Consider the following 20,105-nt stretch of genomic DNA (forward strand, 5'->3'; position numbering starts at 1 on the left):
AATCCAGTCACATGACTGGGTCCATACTGCTTGAACATATTTCAGGTGATTGACAAGTCATCTATGCTTATCATTTGTACCCCTGGCTCTAATATTTTCTATTCTTTACACAGGTTCGTCTTAAACAGTTTAACCATTACTAGTCCAATATTCTACATCAGCTATCAGAACTTTCTGCAATGGAAATATACTGTATTTGTACTGTCCAGTATGGCAGCCACCAGCTACATGAGTTACTGAGCACTTACAGTGTGGCTAGTGTGACTGAGGGAGTACATTTTAATTTTTTAAAAATTTTAATTAACTTACACTTAAGTGGCCACAGTGATCTTCAGTAACCCTATTTTTGCATTTGACATTGAAAGTTGTCCACATATGACAGTAATCCTATTCAAAGACTTAAAATGAGATAAAATGTTAGCTGTGAAACACTTGGTTTAAAAAAACAAAACAAAACAGTGACTACCACTGTTCTCCACATGATTTTGCCTATCTTGGTAAGTTTCATGCCAAGCCACTTTTTTTTTTTTTTTTTTTTAAAGGAAAGGTATTCATATCCCTTAATACCTTAGTGTGAAATTCTAGGACATATTTTCTTAAAGACTTCTTCCTTACTGATAGACAGACACAAATAATGCTTAAAATGTAAATATTGTTTTTTCTAGCCCTAGAATAAAAAACAGTAGAGGCTGCAAGACAAAAGCTGACACAATGCAAAGATTCATAAACCATAGTTTATACAATACTTTAGCTTACACTATTAACACTTTATTGAAAATATTTCTATTGAAAGAACAAACTATGCAAACACGTCAAAGTATTTGGTAAGAAAACAAAAGGACATCTTTACTATCAATGTGAATTACTAGCTGACAATTATCAACTTCTCAAATAAGAACATTAACCTACTTGTGATTGAAGAAAGAATTATCCTGTCTATGGATGACATAAGCAACTTGGCCACGACAGAACCATTGGATGAAACCACATACAACTCCAATTTGGCCAGTTAACTTATATAAGTGAAATGAAACAGTTAATTTTATTCATTAATATACTCAAACATTATCTTTACTTCCAAGATTTGCAAAAAATTATCCAAATAATTTAAGCTTGGCATTTACATATTTTTCAATATATAAAGAAAGGGTAAGGAACCTCTTACACAGTAATGAGACAGAAAGAAAACAACAGCTTCCAGTGAAAGAGACCTAATATAGCCAAATATAAAAATAAGGAATGTAACCTCTTCTTTTTTTTGAGATGGAGTCTCGCTCTGTTGCCCAGGTTGGAGTGCAACGGCATGATCTCTGCACACTGCAACCTTTGCCTCCCTCCCGGGTTCAAGTGATTCTCCTACCTCAGCCTCCTGAGTAGCTGAGATTACAGGCTTGTGCCACTATACCTGGCTAATTTTTATTTTGTATTTTTTTGTAGAGATGGGGCTTCACGAGGTTGGTCATGGGTGGTCTTAAACTCCTGACCTCAAATGATCCTTCTTCCTCGGCCTCCCAAAGTGCTGGGCTTACAGGTGTGAGCCACCACACCCAGCTGATGCCCAGCTGAAATGTAACCTCTTGATAATGGCCAAATCACTGTATTAGAAACATTTAAATTCCAGCTCTGGAGGTCATGGGTGAGGCATTTACAAGTTTCCTTTAAGTTAAACCAAGTGGATGAATTTTAAAAGAAAAGCAATTTATGAACCTATGGACATATCATTAAGGAAGAAGAAAATTCTTAATAGATTCCAAAAGTTAAAAGGAGTTGGAAAAAAATCTAACTAGAAAGAAAAAAAATTTTGGTTTCAATTAAGGGGGGGGTTTGGTCCATTTTATATAAGAGATTATTTATTGTTTTTCCAAATGGGCATTTATTATTTGCACAGATACATAAAAATGATTCCTATATTAAAAGCCATAGTAAAACTATACATTAACCACAGAAGTACTTACTCTAACTGGAAAGAAAATGAACATGGCTATTTTCAAAACAGTTAACACAAAAGGTCAAAATATATAAATCTGACAAGTGTACATCTCATTTTTGACAAAAATAAGTTCCATTTTTACATTAATGCTTCATTGAACTTCTATATTAGAACCTCTGACCTTATTTACATTTACTATGAAATTTCTATTAGCATGTGTAACTCAAAGGCACTCAATTCAGAGGGTATAAAGTCCTGAGCTTAAACAGGAAACAAAGTTCCCAACTAAAATTTGGACATAAATAATTCTAAAGATCAGAGAATATTAAAATGTTTAAAACTATAATATCTGGTACATAAATAATTCAAAACCTAATAATAAAGGTGTACAGACTGTCAAAGAAAAGACCATGTAAGGCAAGAAATATCCTTGGAATCAAATGGATTTTTCCCTCATTCAATGTCATTTGAAGGTATGAAGCTACCTTTCATTGTTCTTAAAATCCTAGGACAGCCAAATTTAAAAAAATAGCATGACAATGCTTAAGTTTAAACAAAGTTTCTCAGCTTAGTTTCCAAAACCAGGAAGAAAGTATTTAATGATTAAAAACAAGTATGGACTGGAAAGATATTAGACTAAAAGGAGGAATCATAATGAGCAGGTGAAAACATTAAAGGAAAGCTTTAAATGCACCAACTGAAAAGAGCATTTCTAATTGGCCATCCAAATTATTCTTTTAGATTATTTTAGCCAAATAAAAATAAATTTACAGATGGGTAACTGAGGTCCACTAACATAAGGTAGAAACAAAGTTTAAGCTAAAAATTAAATCTATATGTTATTGCAGATAAACGTGAGATTTACCTACAGCAATTTTCTACTGATGCTAAATTAAAAGCGTGAGTTGACGTCTTTCTAACAGAAACAGTTTGACAGATATTTTCTTGGCTTTAAAATGTTTTTTCATATATGCATAGAAACGCACTGAGGATAAGAATAATCTTCTGTATTGTCCGTACAGTTTGTAAGGCCTTTGTCATTGTTAGTCACCTTAGATGTGAATATCAGTAGGGCCATTAAATTAAAGCTGGCCTAAAAAGTTTTCAAAGTGCTAATGTTTCCAACTGATGAGATCTTCAGTTTTCTGCATTTTCTGGGTGATGATTATTTTCAATTCTTTTTTCTGGCGATATATACAAGAAGTTACAGCAGATATATAAAGGGAAGATCAGAAGCCTGCTGTCCAAGTTCATCACCACTTGTTCCTATAAGACAAATTTGTAGATTAATGACAATTAGATAGCAATATCTTAAAAATAAAAACAAAAAACCAAACTGTTGAACTGAATGAACCAAAGGAGATGGTGTCCTGAGTCTGAGATCCACATCTCCACTCTCCAAATTCCCACTCACTAGCTGTGTGACCTTGTTAAATGCAGTTTCCTCACTGTAAGATGGGAACAATATGAGTATCTGACTTACAGGAGGATTACATGAGACAATGCACAGAGGGTTTCACAAAGCCAGTTATATATTAAGCACTGAATAATGGTAATTATTTTCATTATTGTAAAAATTTCTGTCAAGTACTTACATATTTTGTGAAAAGATACAATGCCTAGAAATACATAAACTTCTCATTTGGCTTCAATTTTTAAAACATTTTATTTCCTTTAAAAAAATTAATTATTTTTTTTTTTTAAATGAGACAGGGTCTTTCTATATTGCCCAAGCTGGCCTTGAACTCCTGGGTTCAAGTGATCTTCCTGCCTCATCCTCCTGCCTCAGCCTCCTGAATTGGCTTCAATTTCTGATGCCCCTTGGGTACAGCAAATCACTGGGATGAAGGTTGGGAGTCATTATCACCAAAAAGCAGGGTTCTTATTACTGTTTAAGATTTCACACTGTCCCTATGACAAGCATGTAATTTGTCTCCTGAAACAAAAAATACATTATCAAGGAAAAGCAATTTCAGGTTCAGTTACATCAACACACACGAGAATGCTCAGAACTCCCAGAGACAGGAGCTGATGCTACACAAATATGACATCCCTGATGCTATACGGCTCTGTTTGGAACCTCACATATCCTTTACTAGAAGCATTTAGTAAACAGAATCAATCCTCAGCGTAAAAGAGGAAACACTAAAATGAGAATTCCTATGTTTTGAATGCCTGGGATACGTTCTCTGAAATAGTATGCATTAGTTATACTTTATTTTATTTATTTTGAATAATATACTATTAAACACTGTTAATATCCAAAGTTTTAATTTTTTACTGAGGCATGTATTCCTGAATGAGGAGGGACTAAAACTAGAATAACTGAGTGACTGAAGCAGACTCACTGGACACAGCTTCTGTGTTGACGGAACAAGAAGATAAATTTGAATAAAGAAGGTAGAGAGTACAAATGTCACACACACACACATACTCTCTCTCTCTCTCTCTGTCAAGAGGAAAAGTGGTATTTAAAAAAGACATCTGTGAATGAAATCAGTTGAGGCCATCACCTAGACTGATTGTGCTAACAATGTCACCAGAAAGGAATGATGCCAAAGCATGGTTGGTCTTCAGATGCTTAAGATATCCTGAGCTAGTCAACATTTATATCAATAATCTGGGTGAGGGCACATTTACTAAATTTGTTGAGGACAAATGCTTTGATGATATGTATATCTGATGATAAAAATCAAGATAAAAGGCTCTGAGGAGGATTAGCCTTCTGAGGCTAATTTGAATATAGTTAAGATTGAGACAGGGAAGAGTAAGTCAAAGTGCCAACTCTGGAGAAAGAAGGAAGCCATGTGGGTATCACTTGGCTGAATGGACACACCAATTCTTCAATATTAAATTGTGTTAATCTCCACTCTCCACTTCTAAACAGGATAGATCAAATCCTAGCTTCATCAAATCTGTTGCTTCACCTAAAGGTTCAATCTGCTTCGACATTTGCATTGAAGCCCATTTATAGCAAAGTTCCATTTTCCTTATTCCACTATGATGGAAGCTGTGGAGCCCACCAATTGCAGCAGCAGAGCAGCAGCATCTTCTAGGTCTCCATTTCTACTTTCAGAAAATTAGTTGTTCATCTCTAATAGATCCCTGCTTGAGGTTTTTGCAACTTATTCTATACTATTCCTCTATTACTCCCCCACATTCTATCTTAAATGTCTAAATTCCAAGATCCATAAAGACAACTCACTATTGGAAATCTTCACTTAATTATAAAGTAACTGAAATTCAAACCCTCAACCACTGGCTACTATCTAACCCTTCCTTTCTTTCTGGGCCACCTCCACTTTCACTCTTACAATTTGGCTTAAAAAAATAAATTTCTGGGTATTGTTGTTGGTAGTGTTTTTTTGTTTTGTTTTGAGAGAGGGTCTCATTCTGTCACCCAGGCTAGAGTGTGGTGGTACAATCATGGCTCATTGCAGTCTCAGCCTCCCAGGCTCAAGTGATCTTCCTGCCTCAGCTTCCGAGTAGCTGGGACTACAGGCACCTGCACCATGCCTGGCTAATTTTTTGTATAGATAGGGTTTTGTATGTTTCAAGGGCTGGTCTTAAACTCCTGGTCTCAAGCAATCTTCTTGTCTTGGCCTCTCAAAGTGCTGGGATTACAGGCATGAGCTACCATGCCAAGCCTGCAATTTGGCTTTGATTCCCCATCTCAGCTTTCGAATGTCTCACCAGGTTACCTTTTTTACCCATCTCTTAAATACCATTGGTCCCTAGGGTTCTATCCTGTCATATTCCCTACACATTTCCTGTAAGTTATCTCATCCAATTATTATTTCTAGTTCAGGCATTGCTTGCAAACTGCAAATCCATTTATTCACCAGCCTATCAAATTTTCACCTTGATGCTCTCAAATTAAATATGCCCTAAAAGGAATTTATCATCTCTTCACCATCACCAACACTACATCATGTTCATTTTCCTTCCTATAATTCAAATCTCAGGTAAAACCACTACTATAAATCAAATTGCCCAAACCAGAAAACCACAAACCATCTGACATTTCCTCATGCACACACACGATTAAGAATCAAATTTTCAATTGCACCACTTGATTTCCAGAACCCATCAATATTTTCATCTTCATTGCTACATTCTTTAAGGTTCTCATCACTTTTTATGAGTTATAGCTATATAATCAATAAATTGTTTTCTTGCCATTATCATACCTTTAATCCTTCCTACATATTGCTGTCTGAGGGAACCTTCTATAGTGCAAATCCATTTAGCATGGTCTTGTAAGATGGATAGTCACAAAATAAATATACAAAAATCACTAACTATTTTACATCATCAAAAACTATTAGAACAAATGATTCATTTCATATTAGCAATTAAAATATAAAATACAAAGCATTATACTTCCAGGAAATATACAGGAACAATATGGGAAAAACTACAAATTTTAGAAAGAGATAGAAGACCTAAATAAATGTAGAAAATATCATATTCCAGAAAGGAAGATATCAATTGTCCATAAACTACTCTATATATTTAATCATATAAATTAAAATCCCTATAGGAATTTTTGAAAGGAAACTTGACAAACTGATTCTACATCCCATACAGGAAAATAATCACGCACAAAGAACTAAGAGATTTTTGAAAAAATCATTTTTGAATAATGAAGGTGGTTTTGCATTACTAAATATTAAAATGCATCTTAAAGTTAGCCTAATTAAAACAATGCCTTGTCCTCATAACAAAGAAATTAATAAAACAGAAGTCCAGAAATGAAAGCAAGTTTATAAGTATTTTGTGTCTGATAAGACATTTTAAATGCACTGATACAACTGGTACAGTTCAGATGTATTATCAAATACTCCAAAGTAAAAAACTAAGCCATAAAAAGAACAGAAAAATATATAGGTGACTATGTATATAATCCTAGTAAGAATAAGGGGATCACACCAAAAATAAAAAAAGAATCATAAAATATAGATTATTTTGAAGGTTGAAAAGACAAATGACAAAATGTAAAATCTGTCCAGGCATGGTGGCTCATGCCTGTAATCCCAGCACTTTGGGAGGCTGAGGCAGGTGGATTGCTTGAAGCCAGGAATTCCAGACCAGCCTGGGCAACGTGGCAAAACCTAGTCTCTATATAAAAAATACAAAAAAGTTAGCGGGGTGTGGTGGTGTGAGCCTGTAGTCTCAGCTACTTGTGAGGCTGAGGTGGGTGGAAAGCTTGGGCCCAGGAGGTGGAGGCTGTAGTGAGCCAAGATTGCACCACTGCACTCCAGCCTGAGTGACAGAGTGGCAACCTATCTTTTTTTTTTTTTGGGACGGAGTTTCGCTCTTGTTACCCAGGCTGGAGTGCAATGGCGCGATCTCAAAAAAAAAAAAAAAAAGGAACAAGAAAAAACTTAAAAATTAGCAAGAAAAAAACGACTATTTTAATAAAAAATTAAACAAACAATATAAACTGTCATTTTACATGAGATAACATGTTCAATAAGCATAAAAAAACCCCAACAATACCAGTAACCAAAGAAATGAAAATTAAGGGTTGGGTGCAGTGGCTCACACCTGTAATCCTAGTACTTTGGGAGGCAAAGGCAGGTGGATCACTTGAGGCCAGGAGTTCAAAACCAGCCTGGCTAACATGGTGAAACCCTGTCTCTACTAAAAATACAAACATTAGTGCACTACAGTCTGGGTGAAGGAACAAGACTTTACCTCAATTCTACTTCTTAGAATTTATGCTTAAAAAACATCAGAAAAATGAACAAAGACATATGTGTATTTCTTACAGCAATGAAAAAAATTGCAACTTTATCCAATAAAGAAGTATCTCAATTATGGTATAGCTAAAACAACTAATATATTGCAGTTCATAAAAATGATGCTATGAATATATATTTATTGACAAGAAAAGCTATGTACTACAAAGTGGAAAAAAAAAAGCAGGTTACAATTGCTACCTCACTGTCGGATGTGTCTAGGCTCTCCCAGCCTTGGGCTCTGAAAGAGGGCCAACCCTTCCTTCTCCTGGGCCCAGGCCAGGTGATCCCATTTTGCCTCTCCCCCAGGCCTGACCACTGGGCGACCAACAAGTTCTCCCTGCCCACTGAGTTGGCTGTGAAGAAGACAGAGGACACCACCACACTTGTGTTCACTGTGGCTATTGAGGCCAAAAAGCATAAGATCAAACAGGCTGTGGAGGAGCTCTATGACACTGATGTGGCCAAGATCAACACCATGATCAGACCTGACAGAGAAAAACGCCTATGTTCAACTGGCTTCTGCGCATGCTCATTTTAGATGCTGCCAAAAAACTGGGATCATCTAAGTTGAATCCAGCTGGCAAATTCTAAATATATATATATATATTTCATCATTTAAAAAAAAGCAGGTTACAAAATAGCTAACCTAGTACGATCCAATTTTGCAAAAAAGATACAGGTGAAGAAAAAACTCAGTAATGTATCTGAGTGGTACATGCATGACTGTTGTTTCAGCTGAGTTATATTTTCTATTTTTTCTACATCTATAACCTATATAAAACAAATACACAACTCCCAAAGTAAATCTCCTAAACTCCATCCACAGCCCTCATGCCCTGGTTGTAGTTATACTGAACTCTTCCAACTATCTTTCAGTTTCTTGAATGATCCGTGTATTCCCTTGCTTGCATCCTACTCATCATTTGAGGCTTGGTTCAGGTATGCATTCACTTTAACACTTTTCCAGGAGAGGATGTTTTCCCTGAGCTGTTTTTCTTTCTCTTCCTCTAATAACCACCCCCTAGTCCCGCAACTGCTCAGTTACAAGTTAGCGTCTTCTTCCTCAAGGTTGCACTCTGAGCTCATTCCATCATGCTCCTTACAGTAGGCTATATTAACAAAAGCCTGTCTTTATTTCTTCTACTCCTAGCTGAGAATCAAGCACACGGTGAGGACACAAATGTTTGCTGAAGGAACATTTGGAATACAACTATTATCTTGGCTTGGTGCTTTTATAAGTCTCTGGCTGGGTTTGAGCCATGACAGTTATTTTTCATGAAGTTTCAGGTAGAACATAAAGATAGTCATTGTCTATTCAGCTGCAGAGGGTACAAGAAGGACCAACAGAGAATTCTGATGGAGATTTGACTTTCTCATTATATATCTGCCTTGAAATGGACATTCCTACATACTAACTTTCATGTAAGACAGTCAGCTATAGTTTCAACAATGGGTGGATGACCCTCTGTAAGGATGCTGTTGAAGTTCTCATACAGGGCATGTGAAGTTACAATCATCACTTCCAGGGTTACCTGCAATGCTAAGGATGTTCTATGACAGTCTCTTCAGTCTGAGGAAAACTACTAACTTCCCATAATTTATGTAACTATAACAGGCTCTGAATCCTTTAATAAAACATTATACCCTTTGGAATGATGATTAGTTTTAATAAACTTCCTCAATATTTTAACAGCTCTCAATTTTACTTTTAAAAATGATCTACTTTCTCATCATGACACTTTGAAACTTCTCTGTGTGTGATGTATGAATAAATAAATGCCTTTGGAGATAATCTGGGGAACATTACAGGGCTTGCTATCTTACATATCTAATTGGCTAGAGAATAATGCTCCTATGATATTCAGGAGCTATGGAGACATACAGGATTGTCTTCAAGATGCCTGCTGTGAATGTCTAAATAAATGCACTATATACACAATGGATAAGGCACTTAAGATTCCTAAAAATATAGGAATGAATTTTAGTGCTGAAGATGATATTCAGGTTAAATGATTATTTCCTTATAATCAGCTTTTCCCTGCCCCTCAAATCATGTTTTCTTTCTTTGTCCCAATTACGCTTCCATTGAGATGGGGTCAATTATGCACAAGTCAATGTGGTACTTTCATCTTTACCTTCAAAAGACTTTCAAACCAACTTTTAGGTCAAAATGCTATCACTTTAATGTTAATTCTACTTAAGAATTTTGAAAAGCAGACTCAAAAGACAAATATTATAATGTTACACCAGAAGATAGTCGAACATACCTGATCTTTTTCAAGTGTAAGTATTTGATAGCCAGTTGTTCTACTACATGTCAGTTTTCCACTACTATCAAAAGAAGCCAAACGTAATCTAGGATTAAAGAAATAAATAATAAATAAACACAAGATTTTTAAACCGCAGATTAAACACGCCCTCCCTCACTTTCATACTTACTTTTTCCTCTGTTTTTTCTTTGATAAAATACTTTTAGGAAGTCTTTTCAAACTGTAATCTGACTGCATTCAGTGACAAGCCTGTGCTATTATACCTATCTGGTCAAGAGAAATAATTTACAGGCTGGGTGCGGTGTTCATGTCTATAATCCCAGCACTTTGGGAGGCCAAGGTGGGTGGATCACAAGGTCAGGAATTCAAGACCAGCCTGGCCAAGATGGTGAAACCCCACCTCTACTAAAAATATAAAAATTAGCTGTCGTGGTGGCAGGCGCCTGTAATCCCACTATCTGGGAGGCTGAGGCAGACAGCTGCTTGAATCCGGGAGGCGGAGTGAGCCGAGACTGCTCCACTGTACTCTAGCCTGGACAATTGAGCGAGACTCTGTCTCAGAGAAATGATTTATAATGTTTTTATTGTGGTAAAATATACATAACATTTATCATTTTAACCATTTTAAAGTATATAGTTCTGTGGCATTAAATACATTTCCACATTGTTCTGTACCCATCTCTAGAACATTTTAATTTTTCCCTTGCTGAAGCTCCTTACCCATTAAACACTAACACCCCATTTCCCTTCCCTCAGGCCCTGGCCACCACCAGTGTACTCTCTGTACCTACGAACTTGTCTACTCTATGTAACTGACATCAAGGGAATTTTATAATATTTGTGCTTTTGTGTGTTGCTTATTTTACTTGGTATGTCTTCCTGGTTCATCCATGTTTAGCTTGTATCAGAATTTCCTTCCTTCTCAAGGCTAAATAATGTTCTATTTTACGTATATACCACATTTTGTTTATCTAACGTCTGTCAGTGAACATGTGGGTTGCTTCCATCTTTTGGCTATTTTGAATAATGCTGTTATGATCAGAAGTTTATAAAAATATCTGTTTAAGTTCCTATTTTCAATTCTTCTGAGTCCATACAACAGAAATTTCTGGATCATATGGTAATTGTTTAATTTTTTTGAGGACGCATCATGCCATCTTCCATAGTGGCTGTGTGATTTTACATGGCCACGAGCAGCACACAAGGGTTCTAAACAATGCACATCCTTGCCAACACTTGTTACATTTTTTTTCCTATTTTGTTTTTACTAATAGCCATCCTAATAGGTGTGAAGTGATAGCTCACTGTGGTTTGGTTGTATTTTCCTAATTAGTAATGTTGGATATTTTTTCATGTGTTTATTAGCCATTTGTATATCTTCTCTGGAGAAATGTTTATGCAAGTATTTGGCCCATTTTTGAGTTGAGCTTTCTTTCTAAATTATAGTGTTGTAGGAGTTTTCTATATATTCTGGATATTAATGTTTTGTCAAATGTATGGTTACAAATATCTTCTCTCATTCCCTGGGTTGCTTTTTCACTGTCTTGACACTGTCTTCTGATGCACCAGTTTGTGATTTTGATGAAGTCCAATTTTATCTGTTGCTTCTTTTGTTGCCTGCGCTTGGGTGTCTTATGGAAGAAATCACTGTCAAATCAATTGTTACGAAGCTTTTCCCCAATGTTTTCTTCTAAGAGTTTCATAGTTTTAGTTCTTATGCTTAGCTCTCTGATCCATTTTGAGTTAATTTTTGTATTTGGTGTTAAGTATAAATATACTACTTTTAAACTATACGTTCATTAAGCTATTGTCCAATTTGTCAGCTTCTCTCAGAAAAAGATTGCCAGCAGCTATTGGGCAAAGTTTGACATAGTAAATCCTTTAAAAAGTTAGGGATAATACATGTTTTCCTGGAAACATACCTAGCTACATATTTCTACAGTTTGGACTTTTTATTTGCCAGGAATAGCAACAAGGTGACAGTTTCAAGGCTGATATTCCCTACTGGTATATATTCCAGCCTATTCATTCTCCCTGACATACTAGATCTTATGATTTTGATTACTAATAATACATTTCATAGGAATGGAGCCTCTTCATTTCCTACCACTTCCACATATACTGTATCCAAAGTTCTACTAATGTTGCTGTTTTTGTTGTTTGAGATGGAGTTTCACTCTTGTTGCCCAGGCTGGAGTACAACGGTACAATCTTGGCTCACTGCAACCTCCACCTCCCAGGTTCAAGGCATTCTCCTGCCTCAGCCTCCTGAGTGGCTGGGATTACAGGCATGCACCACCATGCCTAGCTAATTTTGTATTTTTGGTAGAGACGGGGTTTCTCCATGTTGGTCAGACTGGTCTTGAACTCCTGACCTCAGGTGATCTGCCCAGCTCGGCTTCCCAAAGTGCTGGGATTACAGGGTCAGCCACCGCACCCAGCAAGGTTTTATTTCTTATATTTCCTCTGGAGTGAGAAGGGGTAGGCTGGGGAAATCTCATTCTACCTAAATGCTATGCTCCTTCGAGGTTGTAAACTGACAGATCCGCTACATGGCTGATTCAGCGTATTGCGTTTGAAAATGACATATCGATTGGTGTACGTTACAAGTAGGTCGAAGCCGAAGTTAAAACCCGTCCAACGCCAGCAGTACTAAAAAACACAAAAGAGAGTTTTTATTTCAGTTAAATAGAAAAATAGACACTTATTTTACTTTATCATATTAGCAAGTCAAAAATAAAAAATTCAAAATGTCTTTTTGTCTCTAACCCATTCCAAGTATTTCCCTCATGGGTGGTTGACTTTTTGTCAGCGCCTTTTTCTTAAGGCTTACACCCAGAACTATATATCTAAGCCAGAAAGGCTGCCCTTATGATCATAATTTTCTAAGTTTATTTTTTCTTCATGATCAGTTTCCTTATCTCTCCACACCGCAATTCTACCATAAATAAGGCTTTTCACTGTAACTCTAAGCGGGTATATAGCTTAGGGAACTAAGAGTCTAGATGGGGATAATTAAGAACCCATTAAGATCCACCTTGCTTTAAAAATACTCAAAATACCTTATGTAATTATCCAACAGACACACACCTGGGTTATTTTAAATATCATCATGACGTTCACAAGTTTGTTTATTCTATCAGCTAATAGTTAATGTGAGCGTATCAGATAAGGTGGTGTGATACAGAGAAGTAGTTAGGGCTTCAAGTGTTTCACTGATACCCTGAATTGCAATTCAGTATTTAACTGATATTTATGGAGCACATATTATATGCCAGTCACTCCTCTAAGCAACGGAATCACAGCGGTAAATAAAATACAGTTTCTGCCCTAGTAGAGGTGACAACTGTAGGAGCAAAGCTTTTTTTTTTTTTAAGAGACAGGGTCTTGCTATATTGCCCAGGCTGAACTCAAAACTTCTGGGTTCAAGCAATCTTTCCACCTAAACCTCCCAAGTAGCTGGAACTGCAGGTGCAAACGACTGTGCCTGGCTAAAGCAAAGCTTCTCAATAGGTGAGCATGGATAGAGTTCCAGTACAAAGAAAGGGAATGGACTAAGATAGAAGTAGGCAGTTCATTGTTCTAATAAAAGGAAAAGCATAGCGCATATCTACAGATGTAGGTAGACTGGCAGAATTACTAGTAACAGGATGTACAGATTCTCTTTTCATTACAGTAGGCAGCAAAGCTATCAGATAAGAATAAGGGTGGGAGCATTACCCTTTTGAGGAGAGAAGGTATGAGTTACCTCAGCTAGTGGGAGGATCAATTCACTAGGGAAATGTAGACAGATTATGACGCTAACCTACTTGAAGTTTATGGTTACCACATTCAAGTAGAACCCAATGGGGTATGGTGTTTGTCTTTAGTCACATTCATCTGTCTGGATGCAAGCATGGAGTGCAAGCCTTAATAAGGGCTGTCGTTTAGCCAGGTAAGTTTAACATGTCAAAGAGAAAAAAGAAAAGTTAAGAGTATAAGCAAGGGACCAATTTTAAGATGGAACATAAAATATAAGTCAGGAAAAGAATTAGAAATGTGGTGAGAAAGGCGATAGGGAAAGGTTGTAAAAACAATGTATTGTATATTCAAATAGGGTTAAAAAATAGTTGGAGTCCAAGTGTTAGAGAAAATGAGCTAGAAAGATGAGGTGGGGTCTGAAAACGGGATGCCTGAAATGGAGATTTTGAAAGTGATGTAGTAATTAGTAATGCAAAAATTGAGGGTATGCTCATGGGAATGGAGGCCTGAGGTAGGGTGAAGCACAAGAACATGGGGAAAAGAAGGTCAGGGAATAGAGATATTGAAATCATCAAGACCGATAATAACAGTAGTGGTAAAGAAGGGTAGTGAGGGCTGGGCGTGGTGGCTCACACCTGCAATCTCAACAATTTGGGAGGGCAAGTTAGGAGGACAACTTGAACCCAGGAGTTCAGCCCAGGAGTTCGATACCAGCCTGGGCAACAGAGTAAGACCTTGTCTCCACAAAAAATTTTAAAAAATTAGCCAAGTGTGATGCGGCATGCTTGTAGTCCCAGCTACTTTGGAGGCTCAGGTAGGGGGGAATCAGTTGAGCCCAGGAAGTTAAGGTTGCAATGAGTCATGATCGTGCCACTGCACTCCAGCCTGGGCGACAGAGTGAGAGACCCTGTCTAAAAACAAAAAAAGAAAGAAAGAAAAGAAAAGAAAAGAGAAAAGAAAGCAAAGCAGAGCAGAGCAGAGCAGAGCAGAGCAGAGCAGAGCAGAGCAAAAGCAAAAGCAATGGGAGAAAAATAATCAAATGGGTATCTATATAAGGCTGATTTTTTTAAAAACAAAAATTATGATTAGTTAGGGGGGAGTGTTTAAAAATGTAGTTCATGTCCCATTAGTGGATTGTAAAATCAATTTAACAGGATGCAATCAGATTAAAAAAAAAAATTAAACAGATGGGTAGGCATGGAGGCTCATGCCTGTAATCCCAGCTATTTGGGAGGCTGGGATGGGAGAAGCACTTGAATCTGGGAGGTCAAGGCTGCCGTGAGCTGTGGTCATGCCCCTGCACTCCAGGTTGGGTGACAGAGAGCCTGTCTCTAAAAATAAATAAATAAATAAAAGTATTAAATAGAAAAAAGAATCTTTGGATGCACAGGGGTAAGTATTGTTTTTAAATACTTTTCTTTCATTTATATACATTGGGTGGTAATAAAAAAAAAGGTAACTTTTGTTTTTGAGATGGAGTCTCACTTTGTCGCCCAGGCTGGAGTACAGCGGCGTGATCTTGGCTCACTGCAACCTCCACCTCCCGAGTTCAGAGGATTCTCATGCCTCAGCTCCTCTAGCAGCTGGGCTTACAGGTGGGCACCACCATGCCTGGGTAACTTTTGTATTTTTGGTAGAGACGTGGTTTCACCATGTTGGCCATGCTGGTCTTGAGCTCCTGGCTTCAAATGATCCGCCTACCTCAGCCTTCCAAAGTACTGGGATTACAGGTGTGAGCCATTCCGGCTGGCAGAGGAAAAGTAACTCCTAATGCAGGTAACAATCAATGAATTTGAATGTCTTTGATTTAGGATAACTGTAACACATAATCACTTTTAAGACTATGGAACAGATCCCTCATAATTTCTTCTTTAGCTTTATTTCTGGATTGCTAGGGACCCTCTTCTTGCATCTCTTATCTGAACTCAAAATTTAAGTTCAGCAGTCTCACACAAGTCTAAGTAATCAAACATTAGTGCGTATAGTGGCTGTAACTCCTTGCCCAGAAGATCACGCTACAGAAAGTGTATCAAACAAGCTCTTGTGAGATGTGACAAGTGTCATGATTGTTACTTACAAGTGCAGGATGTGCTGATAATACAATTTGTATGAGAATATTAACAGTTACAACCCATACTTACTTCACCATCTTTGGCAAGCTTTCTACCACACCTCATGCTATTTCCCTCTAGTTCTTCTTTATTGATTTCTTGAGGCCTAAAATATATATATAAAACATGAATATATTTAAAATATATTTTAAATCATAGAAAATATGCAACTAATAAAAAAAAACCTATGAGTTAAAAACAGAAAATGTTGCTACCAGATTTAAAAATAAATTTTTGTGGTATAGATAAAATAAGAATGTGTTGATTAAATTTAGTCCATTACCGTCACTAGATAAAAAAAGAAAATTAGTATCTTCTATGTTTCACTTATTGCCCTGACTTCTGGATTACTTTTATTAGGGCCCAGACAAACCAGAGAAGAGGAAAAAAAAAAACCTGAAAAATTCTATTTGCCAAAAAAAAAAAACAAAAAAACAAAAAACCCAAAATGAAAAAGTCTAACTACTAAGGAAAATAAGTTAAAATCTATTATTTTTGTAAATAATAAATGACTTGATATCACCTACCACTTAGTATTACTTGTTTCACATGTAAATCATTTTTCATATAGTATAACTATGTAAAATCAACATTTAATAGAAAATGGATGCAGAATTTTAACAGTTAAGTCTTTATTTGGTTCCTTAGTTTAAAAATCTTAATCAACTAAGAGAAACTCTGTTATCTCAAGTTGTAATAAATATGTTATTATTATCAGCTTCCTAATTCCAAATAATAGTAATATAATACATTTATTCATGTATTCACTTACAACATGAAGTGCCTAGAAATTGGGGACAATAATAGTATATATAATACATAATAAAATAATGAAACAAATATAATAAATAAATGTAAATAAGACTAATAAAACATGTCCTTGATATCCAAGAGCTCAGTTTAGTAGGGAACCAGACATAAGTAAAAATTGTAATACAGTTAATTATGATAATATTAATAATTTGTAGTTTGTGATATTAAGAGCATGAAGAAGGTACAGATTTATTGCCCAGGGTTTTTAGAAGGGATCATTAGAGAGTAAATATTATTTGTGCCTGAGTAGAAGCTTGTTGGGTGGGATGGAGGTTGGGGGGCGCATTCTATGGAGGGGTAAGAGTATTCCAGGCAAAAGAAACAGTGGATAAAAAGGAACTGGAGCATAATAGAAAAATAAACGTAAAGGAATTTAATGCAGCTGCAGCATATGAACATAAGAATTTAGTGCACATTTAGTGCAGATGACCATGAAAGGAGATGAAGCTAAAGGCATCTGGGATAGAATGCAGACAGTCCCCACAGGCCATGCTAATAAGTTTCAACTGCTCCTGCAGGTAACAAGTTCCCAAGCATTTATTCTGTAACTTTTAAACTTTTTATTATGAAAAACTGAAAACATATGAAAACAGAGAAAATACTATAATGAGTCAAATTTTCTTACCATCTAGCTTCAATAATCTTGAATAGCAATACTATAATCCCTTAACTATCATCAAACATCCCTGGACATATTTAAGTAGGGAAGTGACACAGTTACATTTCTGTTTTAGAAAGATAACCCTCTTGGCAATGTAGGCGAGAGTTTGTATGAGGAGAACCCCAGAGGGAGACTTTACACCAGCTTACAACCTAGCATCGGGGGAATATAGTGTCTTCTTCACTTTAGCAGTCCTGCAGCAGTGAGTAGATGCTCAGTATCTGCTGAACAGAACATTTCCTAAGGGGTAAACTTATCGTATACAGTTGACCCTTGAACAACAGGTTTGAAATGCTTGGGTCCATTTATACACGGATTTTTCTCAACCAAAATCAGATTAAAAAATGTAGTATTTGTGGTATGTGAAATCTGTGTGTATGGAGAGCCAACATTCTGTGTAGTGGGTTTCACAGGGCCAACTGCGGGACTTGAGTATGTATGGATTTTGGTATATGCAGGGGTCCTGAAACCTATCCCCCTGAGATGACTGTACTTCTTAAGGCAAAAAACTAAACACTTATTGTAGTGTAGTATCTTAGATGAGACTCTGTATTACCCTCAATAAGGATATGGGTGAGGAAAATGTTGAAAAATAAAGAACATCCAAAATTTAAAAACGGAATATAAAGAAGTAGGATGATTTATAAGTTGCTTCATATACTTGAAAATGTTTCAGTTCTCAACTGTTTTAGCTAATTGTTACTTCAAACGATACAAAATGCTTTAGTTCTCAATTCCATTAAATAGCTCATTTTTTTGTTTCAATTTATGATCTGTATTTCAACAATCTTACTATATTTATGCTGGGTAAATATGCTGGGAATATATTTAAAAAAATATATAATTATAATCAAAGTAGAAACTAGGATCCTGGATAATAAAAATCTCATAATCATCATACATTCATTTAATACTTTCATTTACTTACTGTTTGGATGAAAACTTATAATCAGGTCATTATTTAAAAAAATTCTTTGGTATATAAAAATGAGTTCAAAGAGATCGGGGCAAAACATTAAACTTCGAAGGTCTTTCTGCATACTCAGTCTCTTCATAATATCTATATTAAGAAGCTAGCAGAAGGATCAAATCATAAATATAAAAGTTCTGTGAACTATAAAGCACTATACATCTTTCCCTTAAGATGAAGAAAGAATATTAATGTTTTGTGGGGGGAGTCATACGTTTTAGGGGAAGGTATCTGTAACCAGATGGTTTTTTTTTTTTTTTTTTTTTTTTTTTGAGACAGAGTCTCACTGTATCACCCAGGCTTGGAAGTGTAGTGGAGAGATCTCGGCTCACTGCAACCTCTGCTTCCATAGTTTAGCAGAGATGAGGTTTCACCATGTTGGCCAGGCTGGTCTCGAACTCTTGACACCAAGTTATTCTCCTGCCTCAGCCTCCCAAAGTGTTGGGATTATAGGCGTGAGCCACCATGCTCAGCCTGGATGGTTGTTAAATTCATTTTAGACTTAAAGATCTTTAAAACCTATTTATTACACTAATCAGAATTTGACAATACTACCATAAATAAGAAAAACAGATTTATCTAGACATAAATACAAAAATTATGCTTTATGAAAGCATTATCTCAAGTAATAGTTCAGTATGTTGAAAGAAAATCATGATATTAAGTGAAACAAAGTATATATGGATTACATGTTCAATTCTACTAATAAAACACATTACATTTCAATAATTGCATTATATAATCTAATCAACCAGAAAGATATTTATAAGACTGATAATGTTGCAAAAACATAATGAAAAGTGATCATATGATCTTTACTTCAACAGCTTGAGTTTTCAATACTGTTAATGATTTTTCAACATAATGAATGCATTAAAAAATTCATAGCAAATTTTTAAAGTGAAAAACGATATGGTATAATATACTTACCCCACCTCACTGTCTTGTTCTGCCCGAAGCATTGCAAACCACTGCTGTTTATACACAGAAGATAGCCATTCTGAAATGTAAGAATAAATTCATAAATTCATAAAAAAATTCATAACGACTGAAGAACATAAAGGATTTATACATTCTTAATTGATAAAATTGTTACCATTTCTAAATACAAGTTTAAAATAGCAATTTAAAGAGTAGGTAGTTTATGCCAGGCACAGTGGCTCACTCCTGTAATCCCAGTACTTTGGGAGGCCAAGGCAGGTGGATCAGCCTGAGTAACATGGCAAAACTCCATCTCTACTAAAAATACAAAAATTAGCCGGGTGTGTTGGTGGGTACCTGTAATTCTAGCTACTTGGGAGGCTGAGGCAGGGGAATCGCTTGAACCCAGGAGGCAGAGGTTAGAGGGAGGCGAGGTTGCCACTGCGCTCCAGCCTGGGCAACAGAACGAGACTCCATCTCAAACAAACAAACTAAAAAACAAATGAACGAACGAAACCAGTATGTAGCTTATATTTTACAAAAATACTATAATGGTTTAATGATCTTTAACGTGGTAAAGATTATATAGCTTTGTCTCAGGCTAGACTGTACTTAAATTGTATACATTTAAATTGGGATGTAAATCCCTAGTTAAAAGCATATTCTTGCACTTAATGGTTTCCTTTTCATATTAACTTTTCAACTGTAAAAATCATACCTGAAATTATATTTTTAGTTTTTACAGAAGTTCTGACAGAAAATTGAATAAACTCTTTCATTATTAACATCTAAAAATAACAATTAATTTGTTTTTTGGGAAATAAGCCATCCCTAAATTAGCAGATGAAACATGCACATTCAATAAATAATTCTAGAATATTAGATTTAGAGAATATAAAAATTAAAATTTTATATCCTAAATAGAATAAAAATTTAATTAT

General features: G+C 35.9%; 1 protein-coding gene across 2 annotated transcripts in view; it reads right to left on the reverse strand.

Annotated features, from left to right (window-relative positions):
- Positions 1–20,105, reverse strand: part of GMCL1 (germ cell-less 1, spermatogenesis associated) — a 51,825-nt gene continuing 31,720 nt past the window's right edge. For both annotated transcript variants that reach the window (XM_017522057.2, XM_017522056.2), the window contains 5 exons: positions 19,174–19,243; positions 15,830–15,905; positions 12,454–12,599; positions 9,945–10,032; positions 1–3,196 (listed from right to left, as the gene is read on the reverse strand). In XM_017522057.2, coding sequence (XP_017377546.1) covers positions 3,068–3,196; positions 9,945–10,032; positions 12,454–12,599; positions 15,830–15,905; positions 19,174–19,243 — 509 coding nt within the window. In that variant the 3' untranslated portion in view covers positions 1–3,067. The remainder of the gene's footprint in view (positions 3,197–9,944; positions 10,033–12,453; positions 12,600–15,829; positions 15,906–19,173; positions 19,244–20,105) is intronic.

The sequence above is a fragment of the Cebus imitator genome, unplaced genomic scaffold (assembly GCF_001604975.1).
Source record: "Cebus imitator isolate Cc_AM_T3 unplaced genomic scaffold, Cebus_imitator-1.0 Scaffold23, whole genome shotgun sequence".
In the NCBI taxonomy this organism is placed as follows: Eukaryota; Metazoa; Chordata; class Mammalia; order Primates; family Cebidae; genus Cebus; species Cebus imitator.